At 46.3% G+C, this 23,508-nt stretch overlaps 1 protein-coding gene across 9 annotated transcripts in view; it reads right to left on the reverse strand.

The window, feature by feature from the left end:
• Trio (triple functional domain (PTPRF interacting)) overlaps positions 1-23,508 on the reverse strand; it is a 295,200-nt gene that overhangs the window by 83,922 nt on the left and 187,770 nt on the right. For all 9 annotated transcript variants that reach the window (XR_001781509.2, XR_001781508.2, NM_001081302.1 and 6 more), the window contains exons 22-33: positions 18,392-18,586; positions 18,181-18,296; positions 17,444-17,510; positions 16,784-16,893; positions 16,142-16,211; positions 15,573-15,662; positions 13,696-13,788; positions 11,093-11,204; positions 9,411-9,601; positions 6,770-6,871; positions 4,330-4,472; positions 3,494-3,593 (exon numbers count right to left, since the gene is read on the reverse strand). Coding sequence is in view for 7 of the 9 variants with exons in the window: in NM_001081302.1 (NP_001074771.1) it covers positions 3,494-3,593; positions 4,330-4,472; positions 6,770-6,871; positions 9,411-9,601; positions 11,093-11,204; positions 13,696-13,788; positions 15,573-15,662; positions 16,142-16,211; positions 16,784-16,893; positions 17,444-17,510; positions 18,181-18,296; positions 18,392-18,586 (1,389 nt within the window). In the remaining 2 variants the exon portion in view is untranslated. The remainder of the gene's footprint in view (positions 1-3,493; positions 3,594-4,329; positions 4,473-6,769; positions 6,872-9,410; positions 9,602-11,092; positions 11,205-13,695; positions 13,789-15,572; positions 15,663-16,141; positions 16,212-16,783; positions 16,894-17,443; positions 17,511-18,180; positions 18,297-18,391; positions 18,587-23,508) is intronic.

The raw sequence follows: 23,508 nt of genomic DNA on the forward strand, positions 1-23,508 counted from the left end.
GGTTCTTCCAGATACTTCATTCTTGCTTTGGCCATTTTATTTGAGGCTCACATTTCTCTCTCTCCTTCCCCCCCCCTCTACCCCACTGCCCCCCTCATGACACAGATACTGTTAAATGACAGAGATCACAGACTAATGAGGTGAGAGTGAGGAGATATTCTAAGATGCTTCTTTTGTACCCTAAAGACACTCAGCGCCACAATTGCTGTGCTGTAAAAAGAATAAGGTCTGGAAGATGTCAGATGATTAAAGCCACATTTGATTCTGGCTTTTCCACGTCATCTGGCTTCATCTCCTCAGTGCCCCAGGGCTGGATCAACACTGGGGCAGCACCTCCTCCCTGCCTCAGGAGAGGTACTCATGGCGGTGAGGTAAGACTCTGGAAAGCAGCTGGGGTTTTTTTGCAACCCAAATTACATTTTTATAAGATCATTTTATCAGCCTAAGTACCAAGAATATCAGTGAGAATTGGTGTTAAACTCACATCTGGAACACAAAGATGACATATTTTAAGACTGATAGTAGGGAATGGGCTCATGAAACGAGGTTTGAGTCCTGACCAGCTTAATGGAGCTGTGCCCTGGAAAGAGGATGTCTCCAGAGCCCCTCCTCAGCTGACTCTTGTCCTAAACCTCTGGAGCCTCGGCTGAGGACTGCTAACAGCTCTGGCAGACAGCTTCCCAGAATTCTCTAAGAGGCTCAGCATAAAACATACCCCCGACCCATTTCTGAACTGGAACCAAATTCCTTGACACAACTAACTCATAACAGACATGATAAATTGAGTCAACTAGGCAGAATATCTTAAATTATTTCCTTGCCAGAAGCATCTGCCTGTAACACGAGCAGATGCTCAAGTGTGCAATTCGTAGGGTGGAGAGGACCCTGAGGCTCATGAAAAGCTGGAGACCCTGGAGCACAGGGTTGCTGAGCAAGTCAAGCTAGCGGGTAGAACACCACACCTTCTGTCTCAGGAGGGGGTGCAGCTCTTGCTTTCAAGATGCATTCTTTCAAATCATTTATAGACTCAGAAATCTTTGCTCAGAGAAGCACAAGTAGAACGAGGAGTGAGAGAAAGGGGATCCAGAACAGAGAGCCCACAGACACAGCCCAGCCATAGACACCCCTGCCTTTCCACTGGGGCTAAGGAATGCGCCTGCTTGGAGTGGCATGCCCTATGTGGCCATTTTAATGTCCAACAGAGGACTGGAAGTAAAGACCACAGTACAAGCACATTCTAACAGTACAAGCACACAGGAACTTCACAGTCTGTTAAGGATCCTGGTCTCACCCTGAGGCAGTAAAGACAATTGTGTCACATTTATAAGAAAGGACTCAGAATGTCACCAGTGCAAGGTGGTGAGGAGCTTTGGGGTCCAGGACCGGTTCTACTGGGTGACAGGCTTTGGGCTGTGCTTGCTTTACTTCCTACACTGAGCAGTCCTTCAGGGACGGCTGAGCTTGGAGCAAACTTCAGAGATGGCTCTAGTGATGGCATCACTGGATGAGAAAAATGGAAACTGTATCCTCACAGATGAAGTATTTAAAGGCAGTTCTTGTAACTTCCGCTGTCCCAGGAGACCCTCAAGGCAACAGGACCAGTCACTATAAACCTACACCTGGGTAATCACTCTCCTTCCTCATGTATCAAGTGAGAACAGATCTGCTGCCCTCCAAGTTCACGTTCGCCCTACTGTGTTATGTGGGACATGCCTCAGGAGACCAGAGCAGTGCCAGGGGTGGGTCAATGAGCAAACCTATCACCCCGTTCTGGGGTGGGGAGGGCTGCATTCCATGGCTACCCATTCACCTGTTTAAGTACCTAAAACTATAACTCATCTTGCTTCCTGTGCCAATCTGGAGAAAAGCCTTCACCAGCCTTCCAGGAAGAAACTTACTACATTCAAAAGTGGTCTTTGGATTTCATTTCAAAGATTTGCTTCTCACAAACTTTAAAGCTGACTCTATGGTAAACCTTGCCTGACTCATGAGAACATATCTCGGAAGGGTGTGACCTGGGGGCTTGGGAGCCATTCTCACGGGGCCCGTAAGGCTGCCTGGATGGAAATGGCTATCCTCGTCATACATAGCAACTATGTGGGCTGCCTTTTCTTCTAGGTGACAGTCCTATGAGAACTGAAAAGCTAAGTCCCTCAGGTATTAAAATCCTAAAAGCTGTTTTCTGATGTTTCCAAGTGCAAACTGCGTTTCTAAACAAAATTGCTATGGGTTGAGAAAAATGCTAATTACAAAATGGCTAACCATGTCATCTCCCTTACCTCCTACTGCTGCCTGAGTGGCTAAATGTCTGCTGACTTGACAAATGTGCCAGGTCTCAACAAAAGACACAGTTTTGTCTTGTAGTCCTGCTATGCTATAGCAAATCTAAGCTTTAGGACTTGCTAATCAGTAGATTCAAAAAAAAAATAGAATGAAAAAAGAAAAATCAAAGTCCACTTACTCACACAAGAAGGGCTTTGTTTGTGGGTGGCTCTGCAGAGCGGTATTTTAAATCTATTCCCTTCTGTCCTGGAATCGACAGTGTGAATCCTCAAATCCAAGTAAGACAGGGCCACTGCCTATTTAATGCACTGTCTAGAACAGTCGCCCATCACTGGCCTTGGCAGGACAGGGAAGCCTGGACACGGCTGCCTGAGCACAGGAGACTGCAGGAATCCGAGTCTCGCAGGCGCCAGGCAGTCGCAAATCTGCTTGTTCCCCAGTGAGAAACGTGTGAATCCAGACTGACACTGTGGAAGGGAAATGCTTTTGCACTGCTCCATTATTTTTTTTAAGAATCTGTTCTAGAGCTAGAACATATGCTGATCTCAGTAGGAACGGAACATTCATCAAGACGCATGTCTCCTGACTTTGACACAGGACTTTTTCTGGCTACCACACAAACCCAGGATTAGCAAGCTGCACTGCCTAGCAGTTTATTCTAATGGCCTTTAGATTCCACAAGAAGAATCCAGAGACATGTGCGCCGTTTTTGAAAGAGGCACACCTGCATAAATGCCCCAGACAAAAGATAGATCTGTCTTTCAGTGGTCATCGCTGTCAAAGCCAAAGCCAAGCCCAGTGATCTATAACTTTCTGTGCTCTGTGTACCTCGAATTCTAAGGGGAAATTTTGGGGCCCACATTGGAGAATGTTAGACACCTACCTCAGACAAGCTCCGCATTTATAGGTGGGGTTCTGGGGAAAAGTTATGTTAAATAATAGATTCTTTGGCTTACAGGTACATTTTAAATAAAGTATATACTGTCTTCCAAGCCTATGACTTGGAAACCATGTGACTGACAGAGACAGTGGGCAGGAAGAGTGGACACATTTCTTCTGGGCTCTCAGCAATAGTCTTGCTCTAACCTCTAAGTCTCTGCCCTGCCATGAAACCTGACACCACTCCTAGAACCTGATACTTGTCTTTAGATGCTAAGGACATTGATTGAATATACATTGACTGGAAGGGGCAGTGCCGTTCGCAGCTTACCTTATCACTGTCCAGTGTGTTCTGAGATGTCCTGGAGGCGATGGAAATGGTGTCGGGCTGGCTGCTGCCATCCCCTTGGCTGTCCAGGTCTTCTCCATCCCTAGTGGAACACAGAAACACTCAGTTCCCAGCACTGCAAGCTGGTAGAGGCCACCATTTCCTGGCTGAATGAGACCCATGCTGGCTACAGCTGCTCCTACAACCAGCTCCTACACATGCGACCAAGCCACTCTGGTGGCTTTTTTTCAGAGCTGTTTATTTTATTGTGTGGATGACTCTTTCTCTTGGACGACTGAGTGAGCACCATCTACAAGCCTGCCGCACACAGACATCAGAAGTTATCATATCCCCAGGAACTGAAAAGTTAAAGATGGCTGTGAGCCACCATATGGGTGCTGGGGACAGCACCCATGCCTTCTGCAAGAGGAACAAGTGCTCTTAACCACTGAGCCACCTCTGCAGCCTCGTGCCATTCTGTGCTGAGTGCAGTTTTTGGCTTGGCAATCTGGTAAGTGCCCAACATATTTTTCCCACTGAATTCTCAACATAGTAAACTCCCCCAACCCGGGTTCATTTCCACTTGAGAAATGAAAAACAAAACAAAACCAAAACAAAATGAAAAACAAAACAAAAACGAATGCTTCGATGTTTTGGGTTGCATGGGGGAAAGAAGAGAGAAAGAAGAGGTCTTTGTTTGCTTTTAGCCAGGGGAGCTTCTTGTCTCCCTAAAGCAGTGCATCTAAGCCACACAGGCTCCAGGTATTTGAGGAAAACAGTGTAATGTCGTGTGTCCCCTCCCTTACAGGTAAGCACTCTTGGGAGCCCACCACACTCACCTCCTCCCCTTCTGCCTTGCTGCCGGAGCTGTTTTGGGGATGTGAATGGGCTCCTTCAGGGCTCCTCTCAGGTGCACCGTCCTCTCCTGGATCACCTCACGGATGTGCTTGATCCAGTCCTGCTTGTTCTCGATACTGGATGCCTGTGCAGGGAGGAGAGCCATCAGGACAGTGTCCTTCCCACAGCCTATGCCCAGCGCAGACTGGCTTCTCCTGCTCCCCGGCTTCCCCACCTCCCAAAGAACTCCCAGAAAAGCAACCGCACCTCACTTAATTTACTATCAAGCAAATGACTCTAATTTTACATTTTTTTCATTAAAACCATAAAAAAAAAAAAAAACGTGATTACAGATCTCTTGATACTCTGGTAATCGATCGTCATTCTTCAGTACCAAGAGCTGTTAAGTGACCCTGGGAGCGGGGTTATAAAAACAGGTCCACTAGCAGTCTGAAACCTCAGTGAGGTCGCTGAAGTATAAGCTGTGTTTTGGTCAGTGTCAAGGAAACCCTCAGCAGGGATGTGGACGAGCCCTTGCCCGCTGCTTGTCCCTGGACTGCTAGGGTGACCACTGCTGGCCTCCTCCACTGCCAGCTGAGGCACCTCACATGGCATAGCCTACTCAGCCCACAGGAACTCCACAAAGGAGGCCTGTAGGGGTGGGTAACACTGGACATATGCCCAAGGCCACAAAGGCACACATGGGCAGTCATTTGTGGGCCCACCTCAGCCGCATAGCAATTTTAGGAACATATTCCCTTGAAATGTCATGGGTAGATGGAGAAGCCCTCTGGTGGTGCTAATACCATTTTCTAATTTCCAGCTGAAAACCATTGACCTCCTCTGACATGGACATCACGGTCATGAGGTTGTCCACGGGGCACGGAGGAAATCACCACGAGGGATGGCAATGCTGCGCTTCCCCCCCATCCCCCCACCAGAATCTTGTTTCTGGAAATGCCAAGCCATGGTCCACTCTGGGAAGAGTCTGAGCCAGATGCTCTTTCTACATAAGCCGTGTTGAATGTTCTTCAGTTACTTAGAGTAAAGGGGGAACTTTGAAAATCTCACGTCTATCAGAATGTACAGGCCGGACACAAGGGTGGAGATAAAACAATGAAGGATCTGAAAAGGACACTCAGTGCAGCCTGGAGATCATCAAGGAAAACCGTGGCCATGCTGCAGAAATAAAGAAAACTGCCCTGCAAAATGACTATTCCATCGATGGCGAGTAACTCAAAAGCACACACTTTATAGAGACAGTGTCAAACAAATGGGTCCATTCAGTAAACGGGGTAACTAGTATACTCAGGGAACGTCAAACTGTGAAAGGACTCAGAGACAGTTTTCCCTCCTGCCTTAGCAAACAAAGACAGTCATTGTGTGCTGGAACCACGAGGCCACCACCACAGTGGCCGTCCCTTCTGTCACCGTCACCATTGAGGACCTTGAGGACTTGTGTCTATATCCTCAGCAATTGTACCACCATAAAGACCCTCACTGCGATGGACACCACTGTCTCCACCTTTACTGTCACCAGCGTCAGCGTCATCACACCCTTACAACGCAACCATCTACACCACCATTTCTACTAACCACAACATCAGCAACAAAATCTACACCACCACCTCCCTCTTCATCCCCATGCAATACCACCACCTCAAAGCCATCAAGATCAAAGTACAGGCCACTGCCATTTGACCCTCCTTGTAAGGTGAAAGGTATTATCCAAACGCCTCTAATTATATTGAAATGTTTTAGTTTTGAATATATTTTAACAACCTTAAACTATAGAAAAATTTAAATGATCTAAAATGTACTTGTTGGTACACTTAATATTTTATGTGGTTTTTATGTCAGTCCTAACTAACAAGGGTCCCCAGTTGGGCCGTATGCATTCACTGGAAACAATCCATTGTGACCACAGGAGCAAAGATCTTAGAAACATCGTGGCTTCCATGTGGTCCCTTGGCTGTGAAAGAGTGCTGCTCAGATGAGCAACTCAGTTTCTGGAAATACTAAAGCAAGACTAGAAGACTCGCAAAGGAGATGCAGTAAGTCCAGTCATCCACCAGCATCTCACCACACTCGGGCTCCTTTCAACAGCTTGCAGATCATGAGCATCCCTAAACCATCTCTGGTATTTCCAGACAGACCAAGAAGACAGCATCTGAGTTTTCTAAAATATCGATGAGGTTATCGCATGAGACACCTTTAGAGTTCTTTGCAGTTCCTAGGAAGAGTCAGTATACTAAAAACAGTTTAAATTAAAAGTGAATGAGAGAGAGAGAGAGAGAGAGAGAGAGATTGATTTTTGGCTTCACCAATTCCATCAGAGAACAAAAAAGTCAAATAAAATGACCTGCAATCAGCAAGAAAAGCAGCTTACATCACCACAATAAACGTTCACACTGTAAGCCAATAAGCTGTAAATTGACGTACCTTAAGGACAATTTTATTATCTGAAGTTGGCGTCCTCCCCACCCACAGTGCAAATTTGCAAGGATCTCCTTCAACGTGTTCTGTGACACCCAACTCTGAGGTCTGCATAAAACACAATTAGATAATTAGACAACGGTACGATTTTGGTAGGAGTAGACATGGAAAGAGGACAGCCTCTGGTGGTTGGTGGCCATGTGAAACACTTAGTCCAGTGCTTCTTAATCTATGGATTACAACCACCCCCTTGGAGGTCAGATAACTCCTTCATAGGGGTCGCCTAAGAACACTGGAAAACAGATATTTACATTAAAATTCATAATAGTAGCAAAAATACAGCTATGAGGTAGCACCATGAATACTTTTGTGGTTGGGGTCACCACAGTGTGAGGAGCTGCACGAAAGGGTCGGGTCAGTAGAAGGTTGAGAGCCTTAGGAGGTAGGAGGAAAGCCGGGGTGGACACGCGCGGGACACACTGTTCCCACCCTGAGTACTTCTGGAGATTGCAATGCAGCTTCATCAGCAGGATGTGCTGAGGAAACAGCCCAACCTTAGACACAAGCACGGGCTTTTCCTAGTCCAGAGAGGCTCCCACAACAGACTCTGAGCATACCTTGACAGAGGGCAAAAGGGCTAAACTCTGACTTCATCTACATCCTTAACTTTTAGTATTTCATCATGAAAACCCTGCCTGTGGACATATCCACAACAGGGCATCCTCCCCCCATGATGGAATCCGCCCCATGCCTCTCCCTCCAGCAACGGAAGTGACTCACAGGTTGGAACTGCAGAGGCAGCCTTGGTAGGAATCTTATTTTTTTTAAAATATAAATTAAACTAAGATGTATCAGTTTTTAAAACACACAAGCTTGCCTCCAAGGTCAGATTAAAGCCAGCAGTAAAGTGGCTGCTGGCCAGGATGCACTTATTAATTTCCAGCTGGACAGTGACCTATCTGACGTAAGGCCACAGTGATCCAAATGATAATCACAACCAGGGGACCGGCCAAAGATGGTGGACTGAAAACCGTTACCAGGAATTTTCAGATTCCAGATTATTATTTAAAAAGTTTCTACGCTTGGGAGTCTCTATTCTTTGGAGAGTTTGATTGACACACAAAAATCCCCAAAATTTGTAACATTAAGTCACCTGACTATTAGATACCGAATAATATTTTAAAGAGAGCTGACAGAGAGAGATCTGTGTGGCACTCTGGTTCCTTTATGATGGTAAGCTTGCCTTTATGTTCACTGGTTCTCTCTGCCCAACTCTGCCCAGCAACCCAGTGCTGGCAGCCCTCTGAGCAATAGCCTTGAGAAAGGTCAAAGTGCAGGGGATAAGAGTTTGTCCTGGCTTGGCTTCCAGAAAGCAGGCATGGGCTGGACCCAGCCAGGGCTGGCTAATGAGGAATGGTAGCACAATAGTTCTGGGTGTGCGCCTCTCCCCAGAAACACAATGACGAGCCAAAATATATCGCTAGAACACTCCAAAGGCCTCTGCATGGGCAGGGCTGGGGAGTCTTTCAAATGCTATTTTTGATTACATATTTTTCTGTGATAATGCCATTTTGCTATTATCAAATTTTCAAAAATTTGTTCTTACATTTACTTTGCATAAATTAATTTCTAATGGAGAATAATTAAATCTTCGTTATTATGGATCTGTAGTGAGCGCAGCAAGTAAGGGAGCTTACATACGTTTTGATGTCTGTACTGGCTGGTTTTGTGTCAGCTTGACACAGGCTGGAGTTAGTTATCACAGAGAAAGGAGCTTCAGTTGAGGAAATGCCTCCATGAGCTCCAACTGTAAGGCATTTTCTCACTTAGTGATCAAGGGGGAAGGGCCCAGCCCATTGTGGGTGGTACCATCCTTGGGCTGGGAGTTCTGGGTTCTATAAGAAAAAAAACTGAGCAAGCCAGGGGAAGCAAGCCAGTAAGCAGCATCCCTCCATGGCCTCTGCATCAGCTCCTGTCTCCAAGTTCCTGCCCTGTGTGAGTTCCTGTCCTGACTTCCTTTGGTGATGAACAGCAATCTGGAAGTATAAGCTGAATAAACTCTTTCCTCCTCAATTTGCTTCTTGGTCATGATGTTTGTACAGGAATAGAAACCCTGACTAAGACAATGTTATGAATTAAAAAAATTAAATTGATATGAATCCTTGCTTAGGGTAGGACATCATCTATTTACACAGCAGCAGTTTTCAACCTGTGTGAGGGTTGCTCCTCCCACTGGGGTCACGTATTAGATATCCTGTATCTATATTTACATTATGATTCATAATAGTAGCAAAATTAGTTATGAAGTAGCAACAACAATGGTTCTATGTTTGGGGATCACCGCAGGAACTGTATTGGAGGGTCCCAGCATCAGGAAGGTAGAGAGCCACTGCCCTACAGTGTTTCTCCATCCTGCAGTGAGCAGCTATGGGCTCTAAGAACAGAATCCCCAAGCCCCAAGAGTATCAGTGTGCCCTCTAGTGGACTTGGCTTGCAGAGAAATTAGCTGATGAAGAGGAAATCACAATTCAGATTCACATTTCTGAGCATTTTAGGAGGAAGCTATAGGCAGCAGGCAGGAGGTTTCTGTCCTACAGGAAGGCTGCAGCTGCGGTCTGTGGACTCGAGCTCTGGACGCCATACTTACAAACAGCTTGCTTTTGTACAGGTACTTGCTTCTCCCGCTGGAGTCTTTCACTTCTTTACTAAACACCAAGGACATTTCAAAAAGGAAGAGATGCCGTTCTCGACCCTTCCGAATTAAGGTTTTCGGGTCCCACACTTGGAAGGACTCCTGCAGGATGAGCTCTCCCTGAGACTCAATGTTTTCGTCAAACCCTGCAACATGAAGCAAAAGCAGACCCGACTCAGAAGGCAGCACTGCCGGCTCGCCTGCAAATGCTTTCAACGTGGCTCCACGCTCACCACCCGCCCTCCTAACAAGGGAGAGCTCTTCCTAAAATACTACTTTGCATGTATTTCCCCAAGTTCAAACATTTTCAGGGGTTCCTCATAACTTCCTTCTCTACTTTCCACTCCTATCTGTTGGCTCCCAACATGAGATCTGGTTTAAGTCCCATCTGCTTGTCACTGAATCACGCACGGCCTTTGCTCAGGCGATCACTCCCCCTGACCAGAGTGCCTCCAGTGTACTGCGCACCCCAGCCTCTGATTCTTTTCCTCTGTTGCTGAAATGCCCCTCTCAGACTCTGTTCAGGCCCCAGCCTGGTGGAGCCAACTTTACTAACCCATTTTCTGGGAGTCTGGAATCCTCTGCACGTGGATCTGCCTAGACCGGGCACATGGTGGCCTCCCTGACTATTCTTTCCTTACAATGTGGCCACCAGGACTTAGCAAAGTGGCTCCTGGGTGGAAGCTGCTCTCTCCCTTCTTTTCTGTCTCTTTACTATAAACTTCCACTGAGCCATCTTATGTAAGTTCATCACTCGCCTGTCCCTTCACAGTGAGGAAGAGCTAGGCATCCTAACCCTGGGCAAATGAGAAAATGAATGTATACAGCTAGTAGGGTTCCCTACCCACAGGCTCTTGTACTTGCTGTGAGGTGGAATATGAATGTGGTCCTGCAGGACCTATTCAAGTAGGAAAATACATAGGACAGAAATGAGCCAGAACATAGCCCTTCCCTCTGATGACATCATGAAGAACAGAGGAAGAACAACGAGGATTGCTGGATCTCTGAGTCTCTATTACAGAGTGGCATTGAGTCCTGACTAATAAATTTCTTGATGGTACCAATGACCTGGCATAAACTAGCAAAAGCATTTGGGATGGGCCCTTTGCATTGCTAACCTCGGCAGTGCAGAGGCAGCTTTACTAAATAGAAACATTCGTGCAAACTGGAATTACTACAATCCCTGTTGGATACATTTGTCTCATTTCTGTTCACCATGTTACACACTACATTCAACTGCTTCAGCAGACAACTGAGTTGTGCAAACATCTAGCAATGGCTATGGAAATGGGGAAGTAACAAGATCTTCTATATCCTCGGGTCTATAACCAGTGCGTTCATTCATCATTTACACCTCTGTTAGCAGGAAACCCAGGCAGCATTAAACAAGACTTAAGTGCTCCTGGAGTGTACAATGGCACTGCTGTTACCAAGTCCAGAAAGTGATAGTCGATTCACACAGCATCAGTGATGGTGCTGTGATAGTCGATTCACACAGCGTCAGTGATGGTGCTGTGATAGTTGACTCACACACAGCATCAGTGATGGCGGTGTGATAGTTGACTCACACAGCATCAGCGACAGTGCTGTGCACAGAGGGGGGAGGGGGACGCCTCGGGCGCGGTGTGTCCGGTTACCTTCCAGCATGCTGAGGTGCATGGCATCATTGGCTCGCTTGGGCACGCTGAGCATCACCTCCAGGCCATCTTTGATCTCCCCCTTTCCTTCCTCACAGCATGTGAGCAGCTCCTGGAGAAGATCAACACCGTGAACTCGCAAAGGACTGCAAAACGCTCTGCCAGCCACACCTCAGCAGAATCCATGAGAGCTCACGGTGCTCAGGAAACAAACAAAAAGGGAATCACTCAGGTTCACATAGGCAACAGTGTCTGATCTACTTGAATGAGGACCTGGAGGAAGTCAGATCCCGTCGCCGTTCTGAAAGAAGTTGTTATGCCTTGCCAACCACATCTCCAAAATGAGAAAATAAATGTTACTGGTTTGTAAGGAATATGGAATTGTGACAAGTGACAGCCATCCACAGTCTACCTGCCCTGCTAATCCCACAATGTCGGGGGCTGGCTGGACCCTGAATCAGAATAGCAACACAACACAGACCACTCCTCTGTGCAGGCTCCTTAGGGAGGTACTAGCTACAAGCTACCACACATCTCCAGGGTATCTATGTGTGTCATGCTACTTCCTGACTTCCTGGAAGCTCCTCAGCTCCCCCGTGAGTAGGACAGCAGGAAACACAAGCTTACATCCTGATGGGTCTCTCTCAGGTATTCCTTCATGGGTGCCAGACCGTTCTTGGTCACAGTGACAACAATCTTGTGTATATGATTCCCAAGGGGTTCAGAGCAGTGTGGTCATCAGCTTGGGGGAGGGGGAACTAGAGCAGTGGTTCTCAACCTGTAGATAGCATCCCTTCAGCAAACCCCTATCTCCAAAAATATTTACATTATGATTCATAACAGTAGCAAAATTACAGTTTTGAAGTAGCAATGCAAATTTTCTGGTTGCGGGGGGGGGGGGGTCACTGAAACATGACAAACTGTATTAAAGGGTCACAGGCATTAGGAAAGTTGAGAACCCCTGGTCTAGAGAACTCAGTCATCTGATGGGCACCTTCATGTTTGATCAGATGTGTATGCTTCTGAGGAGCTGGGCAGAAACTGCCTTACAAGTACAATGTGCCTCAACTCCCTCCGTGCAGACTGCCTTCCCACTGGGGAGGTCTGATGGAGTTTACTACTGTTCCCAGCAGAGTTTCTGGGGAAAATGAGAAAGATTTACAAGTAGAAGTGTAATCTTAGTGGACACAGAAGCTGAGAACAAAGCCTTGAGTTCTGAGGGCAACAAGGGACAACGGTGAGACAAGGCACTTGTGCAGACTTAGGAAGCAAAGGGGACAAGACCTGAATGCAAACCAGCAAAACCCAGCCTCCCAGCTTACGCCATGCTCACAGACAGCAGCAGCAGATTTGTGTAGTGATGGCTATCTAGTCACTGAGTAAGACTGTCATACAGAAGTACAGGAGAGGAGGTGCGGTGTGGCTTGGTGGTAGAGTGCTCACCCAACTTGTGTGAGGCCCTGGTTTGATCCCTGGCACTGCACTGTGTGTAAAGGAGGTGGGGGTTGTGGTAGTAGGGTTTTCGAGATAGAAAGGTCTCTTGATAGTACACATCTGTATAAAAGAACACAGCCATGTTTTACAGTTGCTAGGTCTCTCTTACTGAGAGAGCTTTAGACACCCTTAAGCTTCAGTGTCCTACTGCACGCCCAGGGCAGCAGCTGACAGAGCTGGGATTAGTGGACAGTCTACACGCTAATGTTTCAGCGCGTCCTTCACCGGCAGAGGAAATATAGTACCTTTGCCAGACAAAAGTTGTAAATGACTCTTAATGCAGCAAGCAAACATGCATTAACGACATAACGCATCTGTGGTAAGTTTGTTCCCCTTTCTACTGTTGAAAATAATCAGACTTAAATTTTTGCAAGGGCAATTTTAGATCTACTTAATTGCAACAAAAAGCAGAAGCCCTTGGGATCAGTAGGGACATGGTCTATAAAATGGCTAGCAGCCATAGGGAGCGGCATGAGGGCAGAGTGTTCCGGAGTCCATGGAAAACCTGCGCATCAGCCAGGTATGGGTTCAATGCTGGCACATATCAGCAATGATTCTGAGCATTTTTGTGACGCAGGGCAGATAGTCTCCAGACTTTCCAATCAGCGCTGCTGCGGGTTAAACATGTACAGGTGCTGTGTCGGGGTCTCAGCACCAGAGTCTGAGGATGCTAAAGGTCCAAGAGCCAGGAACTTATTTCTCAGTCAAATACCATTCTACATTGCAGACAAGGGCCAGCCAGTTCCTTCAGGGTACAACTAGGGGATATGATCTTAGGTATCTGCTTCAATAAGAAGCTGGACAGGCCAAGAAATGTCAGTGAAGGAAGCCACAGACACATGTGCACAGGGGATACATATCAACACAGGATGTGATGTTGCCGATGGTAGATGGAAACCACAGACACATGTGCCCAGGGGATACATATCAACACAGGATGTGATGTTGCCGATGGTAGATGGAAACCACAGACACATGTGCACAGGGGATACATATCAGCACAGGATGTGATGTTGCCGATGGTAGATGGAAACCACAGACACATGTGCCCAGGGGATACATATCAACACAGGGTGTGATGTTGCAGATGGACAATGTTTCATACACACCTTTAAAAGGAGCTGATACTTTGTTATCCGCTGAACTGGTTTGATCAGGTAGGAAGAGATGGAATTGGCTAAGCCATGCCGCTGCTGGATCTCCTATATTTAAATAAAACAAAAAAAAAAAAAAAAAGGGAAGCTTTATCATAGGGTCATTACTGTTAAACATGGGCACAGTACCACATTAATGACAAGTGTTTGTTTCTGATGAAATAATAAGCCCTCTCTTCTTAAAGCATGTGAAAATATCAGCACAAACTTCTCCAAGTCTACAGGTTTACTTTGCAGGGGACTTAGCAGAACACCAACAGAAGAGGGGATACAGATCCACAGTATGTCTGGTGTGTGCCCCTCTCCTGCAATAACACTGCTTACAAGCCTAGGCTGCGCTTAGCGTCTTCATAGGAAGGCAAGGAGCCCAGCCACGCAGTTCAGCGCTGCATACTGCTCATCAGTGAATAGCAGAGCACGTGAAGGGTGTTCTGTAATGCCTGTTACCATGGAAAGATATAACTGAAGGGTGGGCACAAGATGCCCAAAGGATGGAGGACAGTATAATCAAAAACCCCCTTAAAAATCAAAGTAACCTTACAATGCACACCCAAGGCGAGTGACTATGAAACTTGCCAGGTATGCTTCCTTTATTCCTTAAAGTTCTTTAAACACACAGGGCTTTTGAAAGTTAGACTCTATTTATTTATTTGGGGGCCAAACACATGACTAAGCACCTGTGTGAAGGCCAGAGAACAACTTGTGGGGTTGGTGTTCTCCTTTAATCGTGAGCCATCTTGTTAGCTTAACAAGGTTTTTAAAACCAAGTTTTGGCTACACAGACATTCTTGCTGCGTAGGCTTTCTATTCTATAGCCTGCATGTGGCTACGGTGCTGTAGGGCATGTGAAATATTAGAAGGAAAAGACAGCATCAGGCAAGGGATCGCTACAGACTGAGTGCCCCCTGAGAACACAGCTGGAGCGGGGCTATCCACAGCTGGAGAGAGGCCTTCCACAGGCAGGTCCCCACCCAAAGCAGAAAGTGTAAAGTTTACTCCAGCTTCCAGACTTTCCCAGGAGAGATTATCTCAATTGAACGTGTACAACTATAAAGGCAGAAAGTTAAGTCCAATATTTCTATGGCCTTGTGCACCAAGGGTACACAGTACCTTTCTCCAGCCACAATCTGCCACCTATTAGACTAGTTCTGAAACCAAGGATACATTTAGTAATATTGTGCATCTTTCCCCACCCCCCACTATACAAGCAACATATCTTTGGAAAAAGAGATAGCCCATACTAAGTCTACTCAAGCATATAATTGAACATCTTCTTGATTGGGCAGGCAAATTGGCAGGGCTTTACTGATAGATCTCTTTGGGAAATTCACAAGATTAATAAGTGTATTTCTTTTATACATGAACTTGTATATAAAATTAATGACTAGACATAAAGAATGACAAATATGTCGATGTTAAAGATCTAAGGGTCTTATAGATATGTGACTTCTAATAGTTAAATAAAACATATAAGAAATCCCAAAATAGGGGTTGGTGGGGTGGCTCAGCGGGTCAAGGCACCTGCTCTAAGGCCTTATGACCCAAGTTTCATCTCCAGGCCTCACACAGTGGAAGAAGAGACCCAAGTCCTACATGTTGTCCTCTCATCTACATACATGTGAGCCCGTGAACACATGTACAACATACATGTACGTACACACACTAAATACAATGTAACAAAAACATAAATGAATATCCCATTATAAACTTGAGAAATGACAAAAAACTACTAAGCTAGCAGCGTGGTAATAAATTCTGGGCAATGCTGGTTTTATCTGTATGGAATTCTGTTTGGTCAGTCTTCGCAGCTTCTTCACTTAAATGCTACTTACATCAAAGTAGGACCCTGCGTGCTCTAGTATCAGCTGTGTAGAATCAGGTTTATTTTTGCAGTATGTGACATACATCTGAAACTTGTCTGCCTATAGCAAAAAAAATAAATAAATAAATAAATAAAACAAAGAGAGGAAAGAAAGAGAGAGAAGAAACAAGAATTTTATTTAGATAAATTTCCCAAATCAAAAGTCACAATATAAAAACCTTTAAGGTGAGAAATAAGTTCTCTTGACAAGGAAATCGTCAAATGAGAGAAACATATTTTGGAAGGAAAGCTAGCACACTAGAGGCATCGCCTGGGCTATGAGAGAGCTTCTTCATTAAGCAGGACTGGGCCCTCATCCAGGGCGAGTCCCAGCATGAAGAAGAGGCTCAGAACGCTTAAGGACCTAGTTCAAGCCATCAGTACAATCAACAGAAACTCATCACACAGGGACTCCAGGGATTGTCACTCTTTTCTCCAGGTGCAGAGAATCGGCAGAGGGGAGCTACTGAAGCCGTGCACAGCGGCCGGCGTCTCCCTTGAGTGCCCGCATGAGAGAGAGCAGGAGTGGAGGCTCCTTACCCAGGTGACGAAGCAGTGTCCCACGTCCTCTGGGAGCTGCTCGTACTTCTCCAGCTCCTTCAGGAAGATGCTTCAGGAGGAGAAGAAACAAATGATCGTCATGAGGGTGCTGAGAAAATTCTACTAGGGAGATATGCCAGAAATGGAAACCGTCTGTGTCCCATACATTTTCAGGATTAACAAAAGCTGCAGCTCTTGACTTAGGAAACCTTCTCTAACTTTTGAGCAGTCAGTCTGAGCAGTCAAATCCCTTCTACCAGGAACTTCACACTAGCAGCCTCCTCAGGGAAGAGACTAGTAGTGTATCGGGAAAGGAAACAGTTCATGATGTCACCTATAAGCACAACCAAAAGGTCGCAACCCAGCAACTCAGAGTAAATGGTGGTTACTAGCAGGCTGGGAGAGTTGGGAGGGGGCACGGGGAGAGGCTGGCCAACAGACACGGGAGGAGCACCTTCTGGACTATTCCACGGTGACGTAAATGGAACAAAAACACTGCAGTCTATCTTAAAAGTAGAAGAGGAAATTGAATTCCAACACAAGCCCTGAATTCCGCTAGTCCCCCTGCACATCGTTCCTCGTGATGCAGGGTCCTCACAGAGAGCAGATCTGCAGCGGGCACGCCTCAGGCAGCACACTCACTTGTTGTGGAACTCGTAGATCTCCTGCATGTTCCCGAAGATGATGAGCTCCTTGTTGACAATGCCTGGCGGGATCTCCTCCACGCCGCTGGTCATTTCCCACAGGTAGGTCTGGCCGCAAAAGAAGCAAAGGGATTAAAAACAAAATCAACCTGAACCTGCAAGAAGCAGCCGTTCCTATAAACGCAGACTCAGAGCTTACTTACAAACACAAAATGAAACGTATGGAAAAGTGGACCCTTGCAGTCAACATGAAAAATGTGTCTTTTAAAAAACCTTAGCTGCTGTGAACACTTGGAGAGATTTACTATACTATTTTAGTTTAATCCCAGCTTCAAATTTGGAGTGAATCTCTGTCACAAGGTACAGCAAACATTTGGGGTGTGACGGAGTGAGTTCCAGGTGCTGTCACAACTGCTGGGCTCGCTGGTCTGAAGCTGCTGTTCTCTACACAAAGAGAATGCCAGCCGGGCCAGCATGTGACAGATGAATGAGAGGAGCTGTGTGTGCTGTGCCATGTGCGGTGAGCCAAAGCCCTCCTGGAACAGCACAGAGCACCAGGGACAGGAGCCCAGCACTGTCACTACTGCAACAACAAGTAACAGACAGTAACAAAATAGCAAGTTCAAACCCAGCCCCCAAAAACAAGCAACCGACTTACATCCATACACTCTCGGAGGTCTCTGACATAAGCCTTTTCCGTTTGAATTAGTTCAGCCATGATGAACCTTAAAATGAACAGGGAGCAGTTCAGTTCAGTTAGGTTGAATGCTTATGACTCTTTATTATAATCTATTTTTAGGAAGACTTATGAAATAAAATGGGGAGCCTAGAAATATTAAACATGCAGTCATGGCTTAAAGGAGGAAAATCAAGATTAGACAGAATAGCAGCCATCGACTAACTCCTAGATATTTGAAAACACTTCCTTGGGGCTCCCACGGCTGACATCCAGGATGCCCAGCCTTACTGTGGGCTATGAAGTGGCTCAGCAGTGCCTTAGTCCATACCCACTGGATCCCAGTCACACTTTTCCCTTCTAGTCCCCACTGAATGACAACCAAAACTGCTCCCTGGGCAACAAAAATACCTGGTGGGAACTGGGTGGGAGTCAGGGAGGTCTTTCATCTTCAGTCAATAAGATCGCTTACAAACTTTAAATACCTACATTCAAGCTGTTACTTTCCTCTACTACTAATGGCAAGCAATTTGTCACACCAGGAAAGGAAAGCATAGAGAAACCAGGGCAAGGCAGTGAGCCATGTGATCAGGGGTCAGCACAGAGAGAAGTCAACCGACAAAGCCAACTGAGGTCTCAGACACTTGACTGACATCATGGCAGCAGCCTGTCTGTGGGCTCTGACGCTCCCCTCACCATTGCAGGGAATGCTGGCTTACTCTTTCCTGCGGGCAGACTTCCGCTTCTCTTCATTAAGCTCGTGGGCAGCATCCCGAAGCTTCACCTCTGACCCGGGGATACTGGCAGGGATGATGTCCAACTGCAGGCTTTTACTCTGTGGGCGAGAGTCAACGGGGCCAGTTAACGAGAGCAGCTCAGGCGGTATGGGGCCCAGATCACCACCAGTCCAGTGTGAACAAAGCAATTCACCGATTTGTTGGAATCTGAAGAAATCCCCAGGGCTTTCTCCAAAGAGGTCCGGTACTTCTCCATGCGCAGAGAGAAATCTCTGTACCTCTTATCCACTGCGGTCACACATTTTTTAATTTCTGCTGCATGGGCATGCCCTTTTTCACAAAAGCCATCGGCCAGCTGTATCAATAGCTTCACCCTCTCTTTGGTTTGCTGCAAAAAGCAACAGGAAAATACTGTGAGGCACATGGACCTGGCTGCCAGAAACCCAAAGCACGGGGGAAGTGGCACATTGCCTGTCTGACTGATGGCCTCAAATCCACCCAGCCCACCTCCCTCCCAGAGTCTGGGCTGGCCACCTTTCATTTGCTCTTCCACTGTGAGTGGTGTTCCTGTGAGCTCAACGTTAGAACCAAGCCTATCTGTCAAGGGTTTCCTCTGGTCCTACAGAAGGACTGAATGAGTGACTGACTGAATTAATAATTGAATGAATGAATGAATGAGGAAGTCCGTGGAGGCGATTCTCTTTGGTTTTACTGTTCTTTGACCACCATGTGTATTACATTAGCAGCTCCTTGCTGGATACATTCTTGCTCTGTGTATCCACTTAGATACCTCCACCCCCTCCATCTCTAGGAATAACCAGGTAACAAGTAGTCCGGAGCAGCTCTTGAGGACCACCACATCCTCTGGAAACCAGAAGGAAAACTCACCAGTCAGCAGACTCCCTTTAAAGAAGCAGCACCATGGCCTTGACAGAGGTCACATCACTTCACACATAGACAGAACAGTATGGGTTCCATGGGATCTGGATCTCCCCTAACGTTAGGCTTACCATGCAGCACAGGGCCATGCATGTGCACTAACCTCCCCAGCCATGACCTCTCACCTCATCTCCCACAGCCTTGCCCTCCCTGATCGTTCCTGCTAGATTTTCTTTTGAGAGCTGACATTTCAAAGACATAAGTTAGTATTCCAAGGAACCTGCTTTTCTTGATTAAACTCTAAAAACAAGAAAGATTTATTTATTTTTGTTCTACGTGCTTGAGTGTTCTGCCTGCATGGACCACAGGGCACCACCTGAATGCCAGGGCACCAGTCAGATTCCTTGGATCTGGAGTTACAGACAGTGTGGGCTATCATGTGGGTGCTGGCAACTGAACCTGGGTCCTGAGGAGGAGCAGCCAATACTCTTAATCACTGAGCCATCTCTCCAGCGTCCATCAGTTAAACAACGTCATCTGAGAAATCTTTACAACAAACATACAGAAAACTGACTGCAAATTACTAAAAACAAAGTCAGATTTCAACCCCCATGCTAAACTATCTTAGTTTAATAAAATGGACATTTTGAGCCAGAATTCTCTGGGCAAACTCCCTAATCTCAAAGACCACTGAGACCTCACAGCAAGGCCACATTACCTGGCCTAGGCTCATGTCCTCCTCTGGCTCTCTGTACAGGCACTTCTACGTCGATTATTTCCCTAGACATCCTCAGGCCCCATCGCATCTCTCCTCCAATAAACACCACTTTCCTAATGGTCCCATGGCCACCGTAAAAGCACAGTGTGGTTCCTGTGCCAGCCACTCTCCATGGTCTACTTATTGTCTTCTAACTCTGTCTGAGTTATGGTCTTTTTGTAAGACAGTTGTTTGCTTCTCTTGTGAGAATGTCACCTCCAGGAGCAGAGGCTTTTCTGTACTACTGTCCCTTCCACTGTGGACAAGGCCACCCAATGCAACCATGTAGAGAAACCTTCATGGGGTTAGCATCTTTTTTTTTTTTTTTTTTTTTTATTAGATATTTTCTTTATTTGAATTTCAAATTTTATCCCCTTTTCTCATTTCCTCTTCAACCCCCCCAACCTACCCCCCTTCCCCCTGCTCACCAACCCACCCACACCCGATTCCCTGTCCTGGCATTCCCCTACACTGTAGTCCTTCACAAGACCAAGGGCCTCTCCTCTCACTGATGTCCCACAAAGCCATTCTCTGCTACATATGTGACTGGAGCCATGAGTTCCATCATGTGTAGTCTTTGGTTGGTGGTTTAGTCCCTGGGAGCTTCGGGGGGGAGGGGGTACTGATTGGTTCTGAAGGACTGTCCCACTTGGGGATCCATCCCATATACAGTTACCAGACCCAGACACTATTGTAGATGCCAACAAGAACTTGCCGACAGGAGCCTGTAATAGTTGTCTCCTGAAAAGCTCTTCCAGTGCCTGACAAATACAGAGGTGAACGCACACAGACACCGTTGAACACAGACACAGGCACCGTTGGACTGAGCACAGGGTCTCCAATGGAAGAGCTAGAGAAAAGACCCAAGGACCTGAAGGGGTTTACAGTTCCATAGGAGGAACAACACTATGAACCAACCAGTACCCCAGAGCCCCCAGGGTTTAGCATCTTAAGAGCTAGGAATGAATAAGTAAGGATAGCAATGCAATGGAGACAATGTAGCTTGCCTATTATTAGCACAGGAACCAAGACCACCAACAAGCTAAGGAATACTTGTTTGTTTGTGGAAAACACATGACAATGCACAAACTGCTAGCAGTAGCATTACAGGCTGGTGTTAGTTTCAGTAACTAGTTAAAATAGGGAAGATTTACTAAGTGTAAAGGCTGGTAAGACAAGACAGTGAGACTTCATCGCACAAGTTCATTTACACAAAAGGCGACGCCAGTGAGAGCCAAAGGCTTCTCAGAGCAGGGCCCCTTTCCCACCCTTCCTGTCCCCACTTCCTTGTTCCCATCGAACATGCACATTAGATACATTTTATGCATTTACCAGCACTGCTGTTTCTCTGACCAGTATATGCTAGTCACCAGCCCAGCATGCAGACGTCAATCAGTAGAGACAGACAGAGCAAACAGATGATGAGATGAAAACAAGGTGCGATCCACCTGTCCCTCAATAGTTCCTGTCTCGGAATATTTAATTATAATTGCCATTTAAAAATACATCAATACATCCAGGAGATTCAAAATTCCAACAGTAAAATGGATATAAAATGGGAAGTCACCATTTGTTCTCAGACCTCCTGTGTGGGCATCAAGGATTGGGAGACAATGACAGTGAAGTGAATTTCCCTAGTGGCTTTCCCTGGGTGCTGAGAACCATGAAGGATGCATAGCCTGTGCACACACATGCTACGTCACAGAGTGTGTGAACACAGAGCCCAGCATCCAGCACCAGGGACGTCACTAAAGGAGACCCAGGGAGGCATCTGGAGATGACTGCAAGGCTCTAAGTGGTTTAGCAACGAGTTGGACTGCAAATTTCAATGTGTGCAAAGACTGCATGTCAGCCTGTTCTGAAGTCCCCATAGACCTCATCCCTGCAGAGCCCAGTCACTGGCATGACACAGAAATCCACCCAACATGAAACCCAGGAGCTGGATATAGACAGGACAAAGGGACTGAGTCAAGAAGTCTTAGTAAGTAAGTCTAAGTAATTAAGATGTGTACATTCTTCTTGGCTTTAATTTGAATTTGTGTAACAAATTGAAAGACTATCCTGCTAGAGCTAAGGTTTTGCTACAGGCTGTGAGAAACAGGAATTCTTAGGAGACACTGATCAGCTCAAGCAAGGGCAAACCCCATGCCACCCTGACAGAGCAAGTAGAATCTCCACCAGCCAAGGAGCTCGTGACGCAGACAGCCCACACCAATGACAACACACAGCTAAGACAGCAAGGGGCACTCTTTCCAAACCTCTGACTTCCTCCTGACATAACTAATCCATATATTTAACAAAAGTAATAGTCCTATAGAGTTGGGAAACAGCATAGTCAGATGCTAACCTACATAGATCTTACAAAAACATACGAGTAAAGATATGCATACTACTGTCTTATACTTCCAAAACCTACACCCAAATTCAGTAGGAAGAACCATTTAGGACTAATGGTTAAAGTCCCTATATGCATTCCCTGGTAAACAAGGTGGGCCCGTCACTCAACTTGACAGCAGAGCTGTGAACAGGCTACAGAGACAAGAGCATGGTAGTGGACCACAACCGTGGTGGAAAACTGGCCTTTGATCCCAATGCAACATCAGGCACTTCCTTAACATGCAATGTACGGGTCATCGGAGGAACAAATATAGAACTGTAACACTCACAGTAGAGATGATTTCTTAGCTGTACTAACAAATTAAAGTTATATGGCTGAATGCACAGTATGCAAAGAGGGGAAAGCCATGGTCCTCACCTTAGATGCAGGACCAGTCAGCTCTCTGGATGTTCCTGGTATCTCTAGGAGGGGTCACCTCCACCTTGCCTAAGCCCCACCCCCACAGTGTTCAGTACACGGGGAACAGCTCTCTGTAGCCGCAGTGAATGGTGCACTCGACCAGGGCTTCCTAGGGCCCAGCACACTCACAAGCTGCTGGGAAACGGAGGAGAGGCCAGGGAGGACCGGAAGGGGAGCCAGAAATGTTACAGAAGCAAAATCACAAACAGGTGCAATACAAAGTAGCTACTGTGACTCCAGTTGGTTGAAAATTCCTCTTTATGCTTTCAAACCTGGTTAAGGGCCACACAAGATAGTTGTTCTAGATGGTTGCTGTTGTTTTTTTTTTTTTAATTGGGGTGGGGGTACAGGGTCTCTTTGTATTCCTGCTGGCCTGGAACTTACAATATAGATCCTCAAAGTCACAGAGATCCTTTAGTCTCTGCCTTTCAGGTTCTGGGATTAAAGGTGTGCCACCCCCTTATAATTATTCTTGTTCCTTTATAGGAGCATTTATTTTTTTCTTTTTGTTTTAACAAAAAAAATATATTATTCAGGTTGGTCAATTTTTGGCTCAGATCTGAAGTAATTCTCAGCATCTTCTAAAAACTCAAGTCTGCCATTAAAAATATACTTTTGAAAATATTTCAGAGTGTTTGCGTGCGTGCACGTGTGTGTGTGCATGTGGGCTCGCAGACACACACATACACACACCAAAAAACAAAACCAAGCAAACACTGGAAATCCAGCAAGGCGGCTCAGTGAGCGAGGCAGGTGTTGCTAAGCCTGGAAATCTGAGTTTGATCCCAGGATTCACTCGGTCAAAGAAGAGAATCAATTCCCCCAAGGGGTCCCCACCTCCACATGGATGCTACAGCATGTATAGCCCAGCAGAAAT

The sequence above is a fragment of the Mus musculus genome, chromosome 15 (assembly GCF_000001635.26).
Source record: "Mus musculus strain C57BL/6J chromosome 15, GRCm38.p6 C57BL/6J".
Taxonomy (NCBI): domain Eukaryota; kingdom Metazoa; phylum Chordata; class Mammalia; order Rodentia; family Muridae; genus Mus; species Mus musculus.